We start from the raw sequence: 13,639 nt of genomic DNA, 5'->3' as shown, positions 1-13,639 counted from the left end.
GGAAGGCGGCGGTGGGGGAGGGGCAGAGCTGGGGGAGGTTTCCCAGGTGAGGATAGGGACCAGCACGTCTGCTGTGGACTTGGTCTCGGCAGGGCTGGGCGCAGGGAGCGTTTCTGGGAACGCCGCACCCATCGGCAGGCGCCGGCCCGTGGGCACAGCTCCCACGCAGGCACGGCTCTGGTTTGGGCGCCCATGGGATTTTCAGGGCCCCTTGCATGGGGCAAGGGGTGCACGCCCACATGTTTATGGAGGGTGAGGACCAGCCGCTTGCAGCGAGCAGGAGGGATGCTCCCCCAACCCGGGTGTCCCAGCCCTCGCCTCGCCACCCTCGTAAGTCACCGCATGTCATTCCACAGATAAATGCAGTCTTGTGTCAGAATTAATCATTCTGGCAGCTCTACGAGGCAATTAAAGGAAGGGGCCTCGTGTCTGATTATACAACAAATAAGCCTTGGCAAATTACAAACCTATCAAAGGTAGTTCCAATTAGCGGCGGTGATTCACAGGGGAGAGCACCCAGGATAACGGCTCCTCCTCCGTTCGGTGTCTTGCGCTCGGGAACCGAGCAGCGACATGTCTGAAGAACACAAGCTGCGTTCCCAAACGAAGAATGCCAAGCATTGTATTTATTTATCAGCCGCTAGTGAGGGATTGCTACAAGAAGCTTGACAGCTAGGCACGGCAATTAACATATCATTTGAATACGGCTACTTGCTTGTCACACAAATGGAGTAGATGCTTTTCTTCCTTGTTCCTTGCTATAGAAGCTGAGAAAGCCATATCCCTTCAGATTCCTGCTTGTCTCTGGTGCAACATAAAAGCTATGGCCAGAATCGCGCCCTCTGGGCCGGGATCGCAGGGACAAGGCTAGCCTGCGTGCCCTGGGCTCTTCCTGCAGATGGGGGAGGTATCGCTGTGTAAAATTTCCGTGCATCCATACAAAACCCACCTCAAGACCTTTCCCCCTGCAGCAATTCTACCTTGGGAGCAGCACCATGATGAGCCACGGATGCCTTCCAGGTCACAGAGCCAGCCCCTTGCGGTGTCGCACACCCGGAGCGGCCGCTTGCTGTCGCAGCCCTCCCTGCCACCCGGCCATGGGGTCACCAGCCCTCGTCCCTCTTGCTCCGGGTCCTCGCCCTCCTTCTCTTGGGCATCTGCCCTCAGCAATTCCCAGCCCCATTGCTGTGGGCAGCCTGAGTCTCATGTGAGCAGGGGAACCTGCCAGCCACCTGGGAGCCAGCCTGCGGGTTGGCTTCTTCCACTCTTGCATGATTTTTTTCCCCTCCATGAAGGCAGCGTGGGGCAGCTTCCTCCGCTCACTGAGAGCACCTGGAGCAGTGGTGATTTAAGGGGACGTGACTCACCTTGCAGTGAGGCAGTCAGCTCTGGGCAGGGGGGGTGGCAGGAGCCCTTGGGTGGGCAGAAGCTGTGCCCAGCCCTTAGCAGCTTGCTGCAGATGTTTTCCAGCTGTGCCCGGGGTACAGCCTAGAGGCTGTTGGAGCTGGGGAGGGGGCTAAGCGCTGTGTGCTGTGCTTGGGAAGCACTGTACATTGAGGGGGTAAGTATTGATTCTTACAATTAGCAGCTGTTAACACATTTATTGGTAAATTTGCTGACAGCTATTACAACTGATCACACTGAGGATGGTTAAGAATGAAGTTTATGCAGTGTGTGTTTCTTATAACACCATTTAGGCATGTTCATCGTTAATGGGACAGTGAGACTAGGACAGGGTGACTGTTGGCGGGATGGCTCCTGCGTGGCTGCGAAACGGTCAGTGGACGTGGGCATTGCTTCAGCCTGCTGTGGGAGTACTCCCGCCGCTGGTAGGTCCCACGCATGGAGCCCTTGGGAGGCTCACAGCACCAGGGTCCCACTGCCACCAGCTCCCTGCCACGGCAATGGGACCCTGGGTGCCCCAGACCTTCCAGGCTCGCGTGGCTAACTTGCAGACCATGGTGGGGCTGGCTGAGGCTGGCAGGGAGGAATGTTAATTTTAGCCGGCACCTGCTCCGCTCCAGGGAGTGTATTTATTTCAGAAGCACCATGTGTTAGTCTTTCTGAAACAAAAATGTTTCAAGACTTGGGGCTTGTGGAGAGCTTCCAAAAACCTGGGAAAATTGCAAATTGAAAGGAAATTGTGTTGCAAAGAATCAAAATGTCTATGAAGACAAAATCTGGGTTTTCAGGTGGTTCCATTAGCAGTCTGTCTGCACCCCAGCGGCTATTGAAGATGGGCCTGTGTTTTTAAAAACAGCTCTGAAATTGTTCCCAGTCCCACATCTAAAATAAATAAATCCACACATAGGTGTGTGCCTGATGAGAACAAGCTCTGCCAGCTCATCAGAATAAAATGTCAGCAAATGCCAGCAAGTTCCTGACCGTAATTCCAGCAGATTTGCCTTCCTCCCCTTTCTGAAGTTTTTTGCTTCCTTCCCAGCTGTTCCTGTTTAGATGTTCATCACCAGGTTTTATTAGGCAGAACAGGCATCTGCTTGCTGTGCCAACCTGCGGGCCTTGCTTGGCTTCTCTGCCTCTGGGAGTGTGCAGGTGACCGGGGGGACAAGGTGACCCCCTGCCCAAGCCCACCACGGGCTCGCAGGTAGCAAGCGGTGGGATGCTCTGCGCCGGCTGGGCCTTGGTGTCCCACAGGTCTGTGCTCTAGGGCGTCTTTGCTTGCAGGACAGTGACCCTAAAACACTCTGCTGCTGTAGGATTTCGTGTCAGGGCACTAAAGCAAACTGGAGCACCGAATTACGCGCTGGATCGTACCTTTCCTATCTGCACGCCTGCCTAAGAGCCAATTTGCTTTACAATTTATTGCTTAGAGCTGCAAAACCTGCCATCTGCTCCTTTCCTTTCATAGCCATGCCCCGCGATATTTCCCATTCCCACCCACATCCAGCACAATAAAAACAAAAAAATGCTTGCACACCTGGCCAAAAGCCCTTTTATTACTGCTCCCCAGAAGAGGGGCTTCCTGGGCACAAAACGGCATGTTTTCCCCAAGCCACTGCTCTGTCGCTGTGGAAGCGACAGCGACGGCGACGGGGTAACCAGCCGCGGGTACGTCGGGTTGCCTGCTTCGAGGGGGCTGGCAGCGAGAGCAGGGGGGCACCGGCCGGCTGGTGCGTGCCCACCGTCGCCGTGTTCGCGGGTGACTGTCCCCTCGTCCCACAGCGGGGCCGCGCGAGAGTTGCAGGGAGAGCTGCAGCTTTGCCATCCTGGCACAAACTGTGTTTGAGGTACAAAGCGCCCTGCAAAGGTCGCGTTTCCCCGCGTCTCCCAGGCTAGATAAAGGACTGCAGGTGGTTTCTGTTACAGGCTGTGGATGCTGCACTAACAAACATGACTTTCTGCTGGCAGTATTCTTGTAGTGTGGTGTTTAAGGGTTTTTTTAAGGGCAAGACTAGACAACGTGCGCCGCCATTTGCAGGCCAGACTGCCTTCAAAAAATATTTGCACAATATCAGCTCTTCCCTAGTCCCGAAACCCGCCGGAGCTTTGCGATGCTTTCAAAGCCACGTTGAAAGCACTCTGATGCTCTCAAACCCAGTCTGAGGGCAAACTCAAAATGCTCCCGGCCGACTCTTCCAGGTCCTTCGCCTCTGGGTGTGCGCAGACGGATGCCCAGGGTGCTGCCAGCTGGGGGGACAGCCCGCTGGCCCCGTGGCACCCCAAAAGCTGCAGCCGGTGGGTGCGGGGGAGCTGCGGGGCTCTGCCCCCCGCTCACTGGCCCTGGCCGGAGGGGTCTCGTAGTGGGGTGTCGGAGCGGGCATGTGGTGACACACTTTTTTTTTGCCTGGCTTTCACGTAAGCATTGCAAGAACGTTTTCTCAGCTCCACAGGGTGAAAAAAGGAGCCTGCGAATCCTTCTTTGCAGAGACCGGTTCCCCCGGGCTGCTGGGGCACAGGAGCCCGGGCAGAAGCCCCCGAAAGCCCCGGGCTGGGGAAGGGGATCGGGCTTTCTGTGCGGCATTTCAGGGCCTTCCCAGGAGATGGCAGGGCAGCGTCAGGAATCCGCAACAGCTGCTGGCACCCTCCCCTCCCCTCCCCTCCCCTCCCCTCCCCTCCCCTCCCCTCCCCTCCCCTCCCTCCCCTCCGCCGTGCGCCTCGCCTCGCAGGCTGTGCAAAACTCTCTTGGTGATGGACGAATCACAGAATGTTCGGGGCTGGAAGGGACCTCTGTGGGTCACCCAGTCCAACCCCCTGCCGAAGCAGGGTCACCCAGAGCAGGCTGCACAGGACCTTGTCCAGGCGGGTCTTGAATATCTCCAGAGAAGGAGACTCCACAGCCTCCCTGGGCAGCCTGTGCCAGGGCTCCGTCACCCTCAGAGGGAAGAAGTTCTTCCTCATGTTCAGACGGAACTTCCTCTGCTTCAGTTTGTGCCCATTGCCCCTTGTGCTGTCGCTGGGCACCACTGAAAAGAGTCTGGCCCCGTCCTCCTGACACCCACCCTTAAGATATTTATAAGCATTTCTAAGGTCCCCTCTCAGCCTTCTCTTCTTCAGGCTGAACAAGCCCAGTCCTTCGAAACATCCTTGAGGTTCGCTTGGGACCACATCCCCAATGACAGCCTCCCCGGCTCTGGCAAGGTCCCCTCCTGCCCGGGTGGCACACGGGACCTTTGTCCCAGGCCGTTGTGCCAACACATCCTCGCACGGGGTGGAAAGGGACGGGGCTGGGAAAACAAGCAAACCGGTTACACAACTTCAACATGTAATTATTGATTTTGAAAGGGAGGAAACAGGTTCTGGACTTGCAGGACAAACACGAGTGTGAGAGTTTAATCCTCTCCCTGCTCTTCGGGGATCTCCTGTACTTACTGGTCATGGTGGTAGTGGGCTAGGCTTGATGTCCTGGGATGAAAAGCCAGGAAAGGCTCTGCCAGGAGGAAGTGGTGGTGCAAGGTCAGGGAGGGTTGGTCACCGATCCCAGAGAAAAGAAATGCAGTTAGCTTTTGTAACATAACAGGAAGGTGGAACCATGTGAAAAGCCCCGGATATCCGAAACTCCCTGCAGAGCCTGCGTGACTTTGTCTGGAGCACCGCCCGATGCCACGAGTACCGCCCGAACCACGCTCGGGGCAGCAGGCAGGTGGAGGTCTGGGACAAACGGGTCGCGGGAAGACCTGCTGCCCTCCAAGCTGCTGTTTCCGTGCTGAGCTGCTGATATGAGTGCCACGAGCTGAGAGTCCAGAAGGAAATGTGGGATAAGGCTTGTCCCCAGTATTTGAAGAGCAGTCTCCAGGTTTGCTCCACAGCAGCCGGTGAGAACAGCCAGCACAACAGCGGAAGAGGCCAGAGGAGCAGGCTATGGACTGCCCGGGCATCCACCACGGCCTGCGAGCAGGCCCGGTGCTGCCAGGCAAACCCGCTGGGATGGCCCCGGAGGAGCTGGTTTGTTCACCAGGCTCTGAGGGCTTCCCATCAAACACCCGTGTCTGCACCTGCAGGAAAACCTCCCCGAAGGCACCGTTCACTGAAGAGATGCTTGCAAGCCCTCCCACATGGGAAATTGGTTCTTCGCAAAATCCACGGGGCTTTGCTCGCTGTGGAAAGCCGGCAGTTGGCAAGACTGTATGTCTTTAATCAAACGCAGCAGAGGAACAGGGCTCCAGAGAAGCTGTGTGATCTCTGTCCCTGGAGATACTGGTGACTCGCCTAGACAAAGCCCTGGGCTGCTGCTCTCGTTTCAAAGAGTGGGCATGGGACTGGAGAACCCCGGGGGACTTCTCCAGTGGCTGTACTGTTCCCAGCACCTGGGACGTCAGTGCTGTCAGTTAAACAGAATCACAGAATCACAGAATGTTCGGGGTTGGAAGGGACCTCTGTGGGTCATCTAGTCCAACCCCCCAGCCGAAGCAGGGTCACCCAGAGCAGGCTGCACAGGACCTTGTCCAGGCAGGTCTTGAATATCTCCAGAGAAGGAGACTCCACAACCTCCCTGGGCAGCCTGGGCCAGTGCTCCGTCACCCTCAGAGGGAAGAAGTTCTTCCTCATGTTCAGCTGGAACTTCCTCTGCTTCAGTTTGTGCCCATTGCCCCTTGTCCTGTTGCTGGGCACCACTGAAAAGAGTTTGGCCCCGTCCTCCTGACACCCACCCTGAAGATATTCATAAGCATTTATAAGGTCCCCTCGCAGCCTTCTCTTCTTCAGGCTGAACAAGCCCATCTCCCTCAGCCTTTCCTCATAGGAGAGATGCTCCAGTCCCCTCATCATCCTCATAGCCCTCCGCTGGACTTTCTCCTATAGCTCCTTGTCTTTGTTGAACTGGGGAGCCCTTTACCTTTGCTAGAGGTAAACAGAAACCGTCAGCAAGAACATAAAGCACCAAACACCACGGAGCAGATCCAGGTTCAAGACTGTCCTGCCGCTGGCTTTTGCCTCTCCCAGACCTAAGTGAGCTCAAGTGCCCTGTGGGTGTTCAGTTCTCTGCACCCTTTTTGCCCAGGGGACGCAGCTGCTGCAGCTGCAGCATACAGCGCTCATCCTCTGCCCCCTTCCAAAACAAGGAGTGAGGGTTTTCAAGAGCCCGGGGCTTGCTGGCATCTTGCCTTCAGTGGGAAATCATCCCTTGATTCGCTTCTCCATATGCTGACAGCTCGGTGCGAGCCCAGCGCGGGGAAGCCGGCAGCGCAGCAGCCGTTGCCATCACCTCTCGTGGGCCTGGCCGAGCACAGGGGATTTCTCAGCAAGCTGTGCGATTGTCTGTGGCCAGCCCGTTATCCGAGCCTCTGGGGATGTGGAAAGCCCGCTCCACTTCCAGGGGAAGCAAAACAGGTTCTCAGGTTGTGACTGAAACGCTGTGGGTGGCTCTGAACCATGTTATAAACCCAAAAGAGGTTTTAGCCCATTGATTCAGACTGAAAAGCTGACGGCCCCGAATCTGTTGCACCCGGGGAAGGGTCAACAGCCAGCACTGTGGGTCGCATTGCAGTCACCGCGAAACCTGAGGCACCACGCGAGGGAGGTGTGCTCTGGCGTGTGAGGCCGTGCAAGCAGAGCGAGGCAATGGCAGTGGGAACCGGAGGTCTCCTGTGGAGTAGTGGGACGCATCTGCCCTGGGAAAGGCTTGTCCCAAGCAGTGCCTCTGGCGTGTATGAAGGCCAGTGCAAGCTGTCCAGCTGCACCGCAGCGCAAGGAGCTTCACAGCCACGCAGCATCTGTGGGTGTTAAAACACAGAGGGATAGAAACATAGAATCATAGAACCTTTAAGGTTGGAGAAGACCTCTAAGACCTCTAAGATCAAGTCCAACTGTCAACCCAACACCACCATGCCTGCTAAACCATGTCCTGAAGTGTCATATCCACACATTTTTTTAAAACCTCCAGGGATGGTGACTCCACCACCTCCACAGGCAGCCTGTTCCAATGTCTGACCACTCTTTCACTAAGAAATTTTTCCCAATATCCAATCTAAACCTCCCCTGACGCAACCTAAGGCCATTGCCTCTCATCCTGTCACTAGTTACTTGGGAGAAGAGACCAACACCCACCTCGCCACAACCTCATTCCAGGTAGTTGTAGAGAGCAATAAAGGTCTCCCCTCAGCCTCCTCTTCTCCAGACTAAACAGCCCCAGCTCCCCCAGCCGCTCCTCGTCAGACTTGTGCTCTAGACCCCTCACCACGTTTGCTGCCCTTCTCTGGACACGCTCCAGCACCTCAGTGTCCTCCTTGTAGTGAGGGGCCCAACACTGAACACAGGACTCGAGGTGCAACGGATGGAGCCCTACCTGAGGGCGCACCACACACGGGGGGATAAAGTGAAACAGCTGGGACTTGTGGTCAGAGCTGTGCGTGGGGTTCCCTGCACATCTGGGTGCTATCAGTGAGGAGGGGAGCACGCTCATGGCTTTCAGGGCTTTGATATAAGGTAGGGGACAGCGGGGCCGGGTGTGGTCATGCCCGGCCTTCCATTCAGCACAGGACGGAGATTTTCCACCTCCAGCTCGCTGGATTTCCCTCACCTCCGGTGCGGATACGAAGGTTCGGGTACCGCGCTCCTCGGCCTGAGCGCTGGCAGCGGCAGCCCGGGCTCTCCCACCCAGGAGGGATGCGCTTCTGGGGCCGTGTGTCCCCCCCATCGCTCAGCGCACCCCGGGGCCCAGCAGGGCCCTCCCCCCTCCTCCGACAGGTTGCGAGGCTTTTTGGGGTGTTTTTTCCCCCAGACTCCGGCGGGGCTGGGCTGCAGGCCCAGATATCAGCGTTCCCCACCCCTCCCCGCTGGAAGGTGACGTGGATGCCGAGCCCCCATCCCCCCCTCCGCCCCCCCCCCCATTCATCCCCGCTCCGCGGCGGCGCGTCCCCGCCCCGGGACCGGCGGGAGGGGCGGGGCTTGCAGAGGGGGCGGGGCCTGGCGGGAGCCGGGCGCGCCGCAGGGGCAGCCCGGGCGCCGCGGGGCCGCCATGCCCGCCAAGTCCAAGTACAACCTGGTGGACGACCGGCACGACCTCCGCATCCCCCTGCACAACGAGGACGCCTTCCAGCACGGCATCTGCTTCGACGCCAAGGTGGGCACCGGGAAAGGGTCCGCGGGGGGGGAGAGTGTCCCTGCCCGGCGCCTGCACCCCCGACCCCCCCTCCCGAACCCCCCGGGGATCCCCGCGTTTCCATCTCTCTCTTCGCATCGCCTTGGGTTTGCTGTGCTTCCCCCCCGGGGGCCCTTGGCGTTGGCGTCGCCTGCTGTCCCCCAGACTCCGCGGCGAAGAGTTGGGTGAGGTTTCCCGCCCGTCCCGTCGGGATGCTGGAGCTGGACGGGTGGGTCGCGCGGGAGCGGGGTCACCCCGCTGCTCCGGGCCCTGCGTGGTGCTGCCCGGGGACGCTGGCCCGGGAGAGCCGGGGGCTGCGGGCACCTTCCCGGGAGAGAGCGGAGGGCTCGGGCTCGGCTCGGCGTTGGCGGGGCCGCGGGGAGTGCCGGTGTGCCGGCCGGTGCCCCGCAGGCTGCCTTGGACCCCGGTGCCCCTCTGTTGGGATAAACTCATCGTGTGAGCGGACGGAGGAGCCGCATCCCATTTGCAGTGCGGTGCAGGAGGGCAGGGCCACCCGCCCACCCGCCCAGAATAAAACCTTGCTATTTCTCCTGACATACATAAAGCATTCTTGCTAGTGGATTTGGCAGGAAACGCTATTTTTTTTCTTTCTGTTGGGACCTCTCAGTCTCTTACTCCACTTGGGCTGTGGCTTCCCGCAGGCTGGGAAAAAGCCGAGCGACCCGGCCACGTTGCCCAGCCCCGAGCAGGCAGCACCGGCCGGTGGTACACCGGGAGGCGACTGGCCATGAAATCGGAAAAGGGGAAACATAAAACCCTGCCCCCTTGGCTGTTCCTGTGGGATACGGTTGTCACGCTGACGAGGTGCTCCAAGTGAGGCTGACTTGGGAAAAAACCTGGTGTAAACGGATTTTGAGTGGCAGGGAGGGAGGCATCTGTCACACACCGTCGCCCTTGGAGCACGGGTGCTGGCAGGGGAAGAATTGCGGCTTTGGGTTCTAATCCTGCGCGGTGTCCCGCATCCTCGGAAGGTGCCGAAGTCGTGTTATTTCCCCCTCGCCTCGCAGCTGGGAGGGTTCCTCTGCAGAGGCCGTCGCCTGCCCGACACCGGGCACCGTGCTGCAGAGAGCAAAACGGGAGAGGAGTTGTTTATGGAGCAAACTTATACCTGCTTTGCAACTCTTTCCTGGGAAAGACCGGACAAATTCAGCTTTGCAGCCTTTCTCTGCTGGATTGTTGGTGCCAGTTGCTGTTCTGCTGCTGGCACCTGCTCACCTCTCAGCTGCGGGGAGGCTGCAGAGCATCTCCCCTTCTAAATCCCGAGTGCCCGGGCGTGCATGCTGTGCCTCTTCCCTCCCAAGTTTGGGTGGCCCAGCCTGAGGGCTGAGGAGTGGGACAGAGCGTCAGGTGCCCCTCGGTCTGCTCGTGGCTCATCTCTATTCCGTGCTGCTGGTCCGACTGCGTTAGTGGAGTGGTGCATATTTGTCTTTGTTAGCTCCTCTTTCTCCGATTTTGTATCCTGTGGCAGACGTTGATGCCCAGCACAATCCGTACGAAACCCAGCTTCTGAATTTGTGGGTTTCTCCAGCAGCTCCCGATGCCAGACGCAGAATGCAGATGGCTTAGGCAATTACTCCATCCTTTTATTAGATTGCTGGAGATTAATTAAATGCTTACACTCCTCTAGTTCCTTTTATCCCCAAGAATCCTGTGTGCTTAAACCCGTGTGGCTCTTGTTTCGGCCAGGCACTCAGTGCGAGTCACAAAAATGAGGAGCTCTGATTTAGAGCAGAACTTTGGGGGAAGACTAAAGAAGAAAAATGCTCGGCTGGGGCATCGGGATTCGCGTGCCTGTCTGGTCAAAGCCTCCTGGGACTGCTGATAGCGTGGGCGGTGGGGACCCTGCTGTTACAGCCCTCAGCAGCTGGATCAGCGGCCTCGGCTCCAGCAGCCCGGGATTCCTGACGAGCTTGCTTGGGGCTCACCACGGGGGGGGGTAACACGGGCCTGGGTCAGCATGCGCTGATTTATTGTTTTAATTTTTAATTTTATTTTTACACTCAGACCTACGCTGTCTGCTGCTGTCTTAAAATGGCACACTTAGTGGATGCAGTGCATGTTTTGGTTCACCAGTAGCTGCTGGCATCCATGCTGATGCTGCCCTCGCTTCTCTCCCGAGGGAGTCCTGGTGTCCCGGGGTGGGTGGCCGCCAACAGTCAGGATCTGGGCCCTGTCCAAGCCCAGAGTGATGGACTCGCAGCGCTGTCACATGCGAAGCCGTCGGGAGATGGGTGTTGCTTGTCCCCGCTGAAGCTGTGTGCAGCCATATGCTCTGGCACGGGGACACCGAGTCTGAGCAAAGTGTCCTCTGAGGATTATGTTAATCCATTGTCTGGAGATAAACCCAATAGTTGGAAAGTCCCACTCCGTCTTTTTAGGAATAGTCATGCATTTCACGCTTTCGGATCTGTTTTCGTTGGCCACCCCTTTGGCGTCAAACCCCTCTGTGTCCCTGACATGCCTCGGCCAGGCTACTGGGAATCGGGGAAGCTGGCTCTGAGGGAGGGCAGGGCGTTTGCGTTCTGCTGCGTCTTGTTTTGTGAATTGTTGAGTCAAATCAAAAGCCTGGCCTCTCGAGTTAGCTGGAGCGTTTGGATGAAAGAGCTGAGAGCTGCAGCGTGGCACAGGGGAGCGGGCAGCAATTCCCACTTGTGCAGTGGTTTTCTGGTTAAATAAATGGGTATGTAGAGAGTAAAGACTCCTTCTGTCCTCCTCCACCTCTCCACCCAGCACTTCTCCTCGCATCGGGGCGAGGAGGAGGGGGACGCGAGCTTACCCCTTATCTTCCCAAAGCCTCGGTGCTGCAGGACAAAGCCCAAGGGCCAGCTTGTGCAACACCAGCAATTCTGCACATTCAGAAATCGTGACTCAGGCTGCTCCAACGCCTCCAGAGGGACCGGCATGTAAAGAAAATTAAACGGGGTGGTGGAGCCGGGCGTTGGATTGGCAGACCCCGCCATACATTCGGGTGCAGGGGTGCTGCTGGGTTTGCATGGGGAAGGCGTTACTGGCCCCTGTCATTAGAGCCGCTCTCTGGGCTGGGCTCTCCTCCCGGCCTGGAGATCTTGTGGTCCAGAGCAAGGTCCCACCTACCAAATACCCATGATTTGGAAACAGCTGTTAATCCTCCAGTCCTGAGGCTCGTTGATCCATTTGGAGTGCCGTAGCGTACGTGGTTCCCAATGAAGGGGAGAGACGGGTGCAGGGACCCTCTCTGCTGCTCCCCCACTGCAGGTGATGGGGGGAGAAGGGGCTGCCCAACCACACCTTGGGACTCGGGCAGACCCCCAGGACAAGACCTGTGCTGAGACCCAGCCTGCCTGACATCAGACCTGTCTGCGGATAAACGTGGGACTGGGGGTTTGGGGGCATTGCTGGTGTTCTGGGCAGCATGTGGGGTTTCTGGGTTCAGGTGGTGAGGGTTTTTTTCCCCCCCGCCGTGAGGGATCTTGGCAACCAGGCATTTTCTCTCATGTTTGTCAGTACTTTTCTCTGCTTTTGTGCGTGGGAAACTGAAGTTGAACTGAACATCTGCTGCTGTCTATGTTTGGAAACGGGACATGGAGGAGACTTTAGTCTGATCCGGTATGTCCCTTCCTATGATCCCCTCCAGCTCACCTGCCATCGCCTTCCCGAGGCTGCCAGCGCCGGCAGTGCCTGCCCCTCGCTGCAGAGATGATCAGTGTATCAGTATGGCATCCTGGGGTGCGTCAAGAGGAGTGTGGCCAGCAGGTCGAGGGAGGTTCTCCTCCTCCTCTACTCTGCCCTAGTGAGGCCCCATCTGGAGTGCTGCATCCAGTTCTGGGCTGCCCAGTTCAAGAAAGATGAGGAGCTACTGGATAGAGTCCAGTGGAGGGCTACGAGGATGGTGAGGGGACTGGAGCATCTCTCCTGCGACGAGAGGCTGAGGGAGCTGGGCTTGTTCAGCCTGAAGAAGAGAAGGCTGCGAGGGGACATTATAAATGCTTATAAATATCTGAAGGGTGGGTGTCAGGAGGATGGGGCCAAACTCTTTCAGTGGTGCCCAGCGACAGGACAAGGGGCAATGGGCACAAACTGAAGCAGAGGAAGTTCCAGCTGAACATGAGGAAGAACTTCTTCCCTCTGAGGGTGACGGAGCCCTGGAACAGGCTGCCCAGAGAGGTTATGGAGTCTCCTTCTCTGGAGATATTCAAGACCCGCCTGGACAAGGTCCTGTGCAGCTTGCTCTGAGTGACCCTGCTTCAGCAGGGGGTTGGACTAGATAATCCCCAGAGATCCCTTCCAACCCCGAACATTCTGTGATTCTGTGACCAGAAAACGCATTATAACCTTGAGTCAACACTAAGCAGCAAATGCACGTGCGTTTCCTCTCTGCTGTATATTTTTATGTCTGTAGGGGCCATGCATAAAAGCATTTGAAATGACTTGAGTTGCAGGCAGCTCCGATCGGAGTCTGCAGTTCCCCTCCTCTGCTTCAGGCTCCCTTCCCGTCAACATTCCCTTTCCCGGACTGCTGGGAAGCTGGAGACAAGTTGTGTGAAGCTCTGCACCTCTTTAGCTGCCTGGGGGAGACTTGGCAGCTTTATTCGGGTGCTGTTTGTACTGGCAGCTCCGGAGTATGGTGTGCTCTGTCAGGGCTGCTCGGCCCGGAGCGAAGCTGCAGTGTGATTGAGCCTGGGATTGCTTGCTGGAGGCTATAAATAACCTTCCCAAGTGCCACAAAAGTTCTTGTCTGAAACAGTGGCATATTTCTGCCATACTTGTTAAGTCAGTTCACAGGCTGCTTGGTGAAGCTTTTAGCCAAAAAAAAAAAAAACACCTCTGCTGGGGTTTGGCAAAGCTGCGTCTGCCCAGACTGGGGGCACCAGCCAGGCAGTGCGTGGGCTCGGCAGATGCCAGAGGGTCCCGAGGAAGAAGCAAGCGGAGGTGGGATGCTCCCAGCCTTGCTTTCTGGCTGCTGAAGTGCTCCGGTCTGGTGCATCCTGTACACGAACTCCTGTTAAGGCAGTAGCTGGGTGTAAGTGCAGGATGCTCAGCCCCTGCGCGGGGGGCAGCTGTGGGCAGCGTGGCTGTGGGTGGGGGATGGAAATGGGGGTGAGT

At 57.5% G+C, this 13,639-nt stretch overlaps 1 protein-coding gene across 5 annotated transcripts in view; it reads left to right on the top strand.

Moving 5' to 3' along the window:
- Window positions 1–8,359: 8,359 nt before the first annotated feature.
- The window catches only part of NOS1AP (nitric oxide synthase 1 adaptor protein), a 48,261-nt gene continuing 42,981 nt past the window's right edge, over window positions 8,360–13,639 (top strand). For all 5 annotated transcript variants that reach the window (XM_075422370.1, XM_075422369.1, XM_075422368.1 and 2 more), the window contains exon 1: window positions 8,360–8,518. In XM_075422370.1, the coding sequence (XP_075278485.1) occupies window positions 8,414–8,518 (105 nt within the window). In that variant the 5' untranslated portion in view covers window positions 8,360–8,413. The remainder of the gene's footprint in view (window positions 8,519–13,639) is intronic.

The sequence above is a fragment of the Opisthocomus hoazin genome, chromosome 6 (assembly GCF_030867145.1).
Source record: "Opisthocomus hoazin isolate bOpiHoa1 chromosome 6, bOpiHoa1.hap1, whole genome shotgun sequence".
NCBI lineage: Eukaryota > Metazoa > Chordata > Aves > Opisthocomiformes > Opisthocomidae > Opisthocomus > Opisthocomus hoazin.
This window is presented reverse-complemented; position numbering and strand designations above follow the sequence as displayed.